This window comes from Lucilia cuprina, chromosome 5, assembly GCF_022045245.1.
Source record: "Lucilia cuprina isolate Lc7/37 chromosome 5, ASM2204524v1, whole genome shotgun sequence".
Classification (NCBI taxonomy): Eukaryota; Metazoa; Arthropoda; class Insecta; order Diptera; family Calliphoridae; genus Lucilia; species Lucilia cuprina.
Window position 1 is genome coordinate 66,323,351 of NC_060953.1, and position 6,245 is coordinate 66,329,595.

Sequence of the window (6,245 nt, forward strand, 5' to 3'; positions counted from 1 at the left end):
GATAGATAGATAGATAGATAGATAGATAGATAGATAGATAGATAGATAGATAGATAGATAGATAGATAGATAGATAGATAGATAGATAGATAGATAGATAATGTAATGCGATAATGAGACAACTTCAATCTCAAAAAGAATTTATATAAGGAAAAAAATGTTCTCATTCTAAAATTTTCCAACAGGGACTTGATTTGCAAAACTAATATTATAATAATTGCATTGTTAAAATCGTTTAATAGTTTAATTTTAAAGTCAATTATTGCATTGACTGATTGTATGACTGTGACACATAAAACAAACGTTATGAATTAGTCGTGCTCCACACTTCACAAGACAATGTTATGGCACGTGTAGACATAAAGTCTGTCATGTAGTAGTTTATTGATTGGATTAATTTTTTATAACTTAACTTTATCTTAAAATTAATTGTTATAGCAAGTGCATGAGAAAATTGCGTTAAAAACTGCAAACATTTTCCCGAAATTTACTACATTTAAGATATTTTATCTAAAACTGGGAAAAGTAGTTATTCTAAAAACTATTTTTTAAATAATTTACCTTGAGACATAGATAATATATTATGAGCTTTAAAGAAATAAATCTGCTTTTGTCATAAATAGAAATTACATGTTTTAATTACGTTGATAATTACAACTACTTTTATTTTTAAAAGGATTGTTTATTTTATGAATGTTTCAAGTTTTTAGTTAATTTATTAATATTTAAAAGCAAACATCAATTAGTGTTTATGAAAAACTAAAAATTTTGTAATTTATTTATGTAAATGTAACCATCTGTATATGATGGCAGCAGGAATGGATAAGTTGATATGATTTCAAATTAAGTTGATGCTTACAAAATCAAAATTTACAAATTTTAATAAACTGTATATATCAGATATAAAACAATTTGAATTCTAAAATTTGTTAAAATGTATATACCTATGATCTCAGCTGTGTTTTTAAAGGAACTAGAGGGGAAGCAAAATTAACAATGAAATTAACAGCTGTACTTTATTTGTGTTAAATAAACAAATATAAAAGAAATAAATAAATATTTTTTAATTCATATTATTTTCGCATATAAACCTATAATTTCTAAAATGTTTTGGGAATAATAAATACCCAACAAACATAAGTTTTCAAAATTAAAGTTTTAAATCCGAAAATCTATAACTCTCCATAATGACAGATATCTTGACATTGATTAAAATAGACGTTCTGTACAAAGTCAAACCTGCTGGGTAAATTGTACATTTCTTAATTATTTAATAAATGTAATAAAATTTTATAGGTGTACTTATTGAAGTGAACTTTAAATAATAGAATGTTTTAATTATTACTTACATAAATTATAATTGACAAAATAATAGTACCTGTAAATAAGTGAGATTTATAAATAATCATTTACAATTTTTTTAAATCTTCAATTAAATATTTATTCTAAACAAAAGTGTTTTTAACACAAATTAAGAAATTCCCCATATTTTTTTTTGGTTTACGTTATTTCCCCATATTTTATATTTCAAGGGCTTGAAACATGTGATTCATGCAAAATACAACTTTCAAAATACATACAACTAAAAATGTATTAAAATTGTTACACAAATATAAATCTTTTATTATAAACCGTTTTAAACAGGTCTTCTTTAATATTTTTTTTATTTTACAAATGACAACTAGTTAAAAATAAAACATCAATGTGTAATTTTATTTCTTTAGTTCTGGTTAATAAATATTTACGTATTTTTAACTGTAATTCTTAATTAAATTATTCCTGTTTGTGTTTATGGTACTTTCAGGCTGCAAAGAGATTGGTCATTTGACGCAGCTTACTTCTTAATACGTCAATAATAAATTGTATTGAAATGCATTTTAAATTAATGAAAGTGTGGCAAAACCACTCTGGTTTTTTTGTTTGTTTCTAGATCTTAGACCTGAAGCAGTGAGTGTTAAATGTAAAAACCTCATTAGTATTAAAAACAAAATAAATGAAAAAGCAAAATTTCTAATTAATTTTTTTTTTAAAATGTGCATGTTAATGTTACAAAGTTTCATTAGTTACCGAGTGAAATTTGGAAGTGAAACTCAAAATGTCATCGTTACAATTTAAATGACAATATCATTCTTTAAATCAATAATGTTTGTTTTAAATTTCCTAATGTTAGATTGTTTTTTATTTTGCCAAACTAATATTTACAAAAACAGCTGTTTACTGTTTACGATTTTTTTACTAAAAAGTATGGCAATAATTATGCAATTGACAGCTTTTAATAAAAAAAACGTAATTATTGTTAAACTCCTTGTTATTAAACTTGTGATGAATCTAACCGAAAGTTTAATCAACGTTTAAGCAGAGATACAAGCCAAAACGGCTCAAATCGCCGGTGGCTGGCCGCTGTCAATATTTTGCAAGCCGCGCCGCCGCCGACTTCTTTCGGCTGATAAAGACTGCAATGGCACATGTATTTCAGAATGACCTGGTTCACACTGCGAAACTTTTGTTGAGAAACTTTTGATTTTGTGTGTGAAAGAAAGAGATGGTTGATATCTCTTTCTCTCACACACAAAAATCAAAAGTTTTTAAAAAAAAAGTTTCCCAGAGTGAACCAGGTCAAAATAATTTTACCAATTTTAACGGAGTTATTAATTCTTATTGGAAATTGAAAAGAGTTGCCTCACAATATTCCGCTAATATTAAAATAGTGAAAACTACTATTAATTTCCAATTTCTGCAGGTTTCTATATAACAGACTTTTCTATAGAGATTTATAAGATCAATTTCTGAAGAAAAAGTAAAATTGAGCCGATAATTTAGCAGCCGCAGATATTTGCTATAAAAAGCCGCCACCGGCGACCTAAAGTGGTTGCGCCTCCGATCATTTTGCATCGGCTTGTATCTCTGATCCATAGGTGTACAAAACAGTATATACAGTATTGTTTAAAACCTCAATAATATTTTCATTAATAAAAGTACTTTATTTTATATTTAAATAAAGAAACCACTTTATTAAAAAAATTTCGACATTTCGATTTGAAATTTTATATATCTATTTTCAGTTCAACCGAAAAATTTATACGACGTTTTCCCAAAGATTTTATATGGGGCGTGGGTTCATCATCCTATCAGATAGAGGGAGGTTGGAATGCCGATGATAAAGGAGAATCTATATGGGATTTTATGACACATAATCATCCAGAAAAGATTGCCGATCAATCAAATGGTGATATAACATCTGATAGCTATCATCAGGTGAGTTCAATAAAAAGTTAAATTACAAAAGTAAATTATACACTACATATCATAAGTGAAATACTTGAATAAATTAAGTTTTTGAGCGGCTGTTGTTGTTATTAACTTTGTTGTTAATTGTAAAATTAATGGAATTAATAGTTTATAGTAAATTAAAGTAAAGGTGAGTAACAATTTTTAATTTGCAAATTTAATGATACCGATTTATTATTTTATTATGACAATTTTTATAGATTTTGTATTTAAATGTTAGAAAAATACGGATTTAAAAATTAAAAAAAAAAAACAGTAACACCTGTTATTTACAAAAAAAAAAAAATTAAAACAACTTGCTATTATTATTGCAATTATAAATTACACCCCTTACTTAAACAGGAAGGCATTGTTTTTAATATTCAAATGTTAGAATTTTAACAAACATTTCAAAACTAGTCTATATCTTAAAAAAACATAAATTATAATGTTAATAAAATTATTATAGTTTATAAAATATTGCAAATTTTTTTAGCAATTTGACAAAATTAACTTCTTTTTGGTTTAATTACTCATATTATATATAATTTAATAGTCAATATTAATTTTTATAAAATTTATTTAATTACAACATGTGTTGCCTCATGTAGTTAGGCTACGAGGAGTGAGAAGTTTACTAATTGTTTCAATTTATTTTATATTTTGATTTAACAGGTAATTAACGACCTAAAACTTAAATCTCTTTATACTTGTCTGCTTGAATTTATTGAAAAAATAATCAATCATAAAGATAAATACCAGTTGGAATTTTTAACATTTTTATAGAACTTGTTTGCACTTTTTGATACACATTTTAACAGTAAAATATAGGAAAGAGTTCAGTAATATTTATTTACCACATTTATAAAGAAGTTGACATTTCTAGAGATGTTGGTTTTGTTGACATACATACACTGGTATGATAAAGTCAGGTGGACGTTCCTAAGACACCTAAAATTTGAGTCAAATCCGAGATTTTTATCACAAAAATGCCATCAAGTAGTATCTATCTGCCCTACCTACCTTTCTATCTATCTATCTATCTATCTATCTATCTATCTATCTATCTATCTATCTATCTATCTATCTATCTATCTATCTATCTATCTATCTATCTATCTATCTATCTATCTATCTATCTATCAACTTACCTTTAGCCACACAGATCCCGACCCCGTCCAGTTGGGGTCTTGAGTTTCCACCACACCCATATCATGATTGAACGACGGTACAGGGAAACCGGCAGAATTATTATGATCATTTTTGGTTACTAAATTTGTGGTATAAGTATTAATGCCAAAGAAATCCGAAGTGCCTCTAATACGTTGTATCTCTTCTTTGGTAAATTCGGGCAAACGAGTTTGTGAAAAACCCTGCTCCTTGCTAAGATTGTGTATACGATCAATCATTACTGAGGGATAATTACCATGACGGGAGAATATAGGATGTGCAAACCAACCCACCTAAATAATAATCAAAATGAATGGAAGTTTAAATATAATATAAATTAAAAACTTACATAAAATTGCATAGCCCTCTCGGAAGCTTCACGATCTTCACTTGAATCCGTTTTAGGTTCAGGCCAAGAAACATCCACTGTAATGCCAATACGACCCTTTTGAGATTTCTTATACTCATCACGATACATATGTACTACTTCAGCATGAGCCTTAAGTAAATTATGACCACACAGATAGGCTGGTATACCAGGATAATTATAAGCTGGAGCCATATAATCTACACCATAACCATGTTCACACACATGCCAGGGTTCATTAATGGTAGTCCAAATTTTTACACGATCACCAAACATTTCCAACAACAAACGAGCATAGTCTTTGAAAAGAGGTATAATCTCAGCATTGGTCCAACCGCCCAATTCTTGTAAACGCTGCGGTAGTTCCCAATGATACATCGTCACCATGGGTGTAATATTATAGTGTAAAAGTTCATCCAACAAATTACTATAGTATTTAATGCCAGCGGTGCTTACATGATTCATATGACCAGTGGGCAATATACGGGGCCATGATATTGAAAAACGATAAACTTTAACGTTTAATTCGCGCAGCATTTGAACATCTCGGCGCCACTGTAATTGATAGAAAGAAATCTGATTATAGAAGCAGATACAGATGTTAAAAAAAATTATGCATAAACAAAATGACAAGCGGCTGCTAACAGACACAGAAGCACTATTATTACAATTTGCAATTATTACGGACACACCTCCCAGAATTATTAAATTAGAACTACATACTTAGCAACACAAGAACAAAAGCTAATAACTTAACCATAGAGTAACTAACTAACTAAATAAATACTAGATATGTCTTAAGTTGATTTAGAATTTTTCTCTAAAATTTATTTAAAATTTACATGCTCACATTGTGTTCGACAAGCTTTATGATTTTTTTTTTCTAAAATTATATATAAATAGTTATTTGAAATATGTGAACTTGTTAATTGAGGTCATTATTATTACATTATTATTTAAATATTTTAAATCTTTGTTAAATATATGCAAATAGAAAATTGTTCCTCTTAAGATCAAGTTGTTTTTGAAAAAAAAAAAAATATATATTACAAGTATGTATTATTAAAATTATTAACATTCTATATAAAATATTGACTTTTACCTATAAGTTGATAGTAAACGCCATTTGTAGACAAAGTTACAAAAACAACTGTCAACAGTATTGAATTGAACACTCACTTAGCTTTTAATAGAATTCGTTTACGTCAACAATAGTCATGTATGATTAACAAAATGTCATCGTCGAATATTATAAATATTATTAGAAAATTTATTGAAACTTAAAAACCTAGTTGAAAATTTCACCTTGCTGTAGATAGAACGATAGTATGAGAGATAGATAGATGGATAGATAGATAGATAGATAGATAGATAGATAGATAGATAGATAGATAGATTGATAGATAGATAGATAGATAGATAGATAGATAGATAGATAGAT

At 27.4% G+C, this 6,245-nt stretch overlaps 1 protein-coding gene across 1 annotated transcript in view; it reads right to left on the reverse strand.

The window, feature by feature from the left end:
• Nucleotides 1–4,401: 4,401 nt before the first annotated feature.
• Nucleotides 4,402–6,245, reverse strand: part of LOC111690726 (lactase-like protein) — a 3,754-nt gene continuing 1,910 nt past the window's right edge. Inside the window, exons 2-3 of the mRNA XM_046952590.1 lie at nucleotides 4,787–5,380; nucleotides 4,402–4,730 (exon numbers count right to left, since the gene is read on the reverse strand). Of these exons, the coding sequence (XP_046808546.1) occupies nucleotides 4,410–4,730; nucleotides 4,787–5,380 (915 nt within the window). The 3' untranslated portion in view covers nucleotides 4,402–4,409. The remainder of the gene's footprint in view (nucleotides 4,731–4,786; nucleotides 5,381–6,245) is intronic.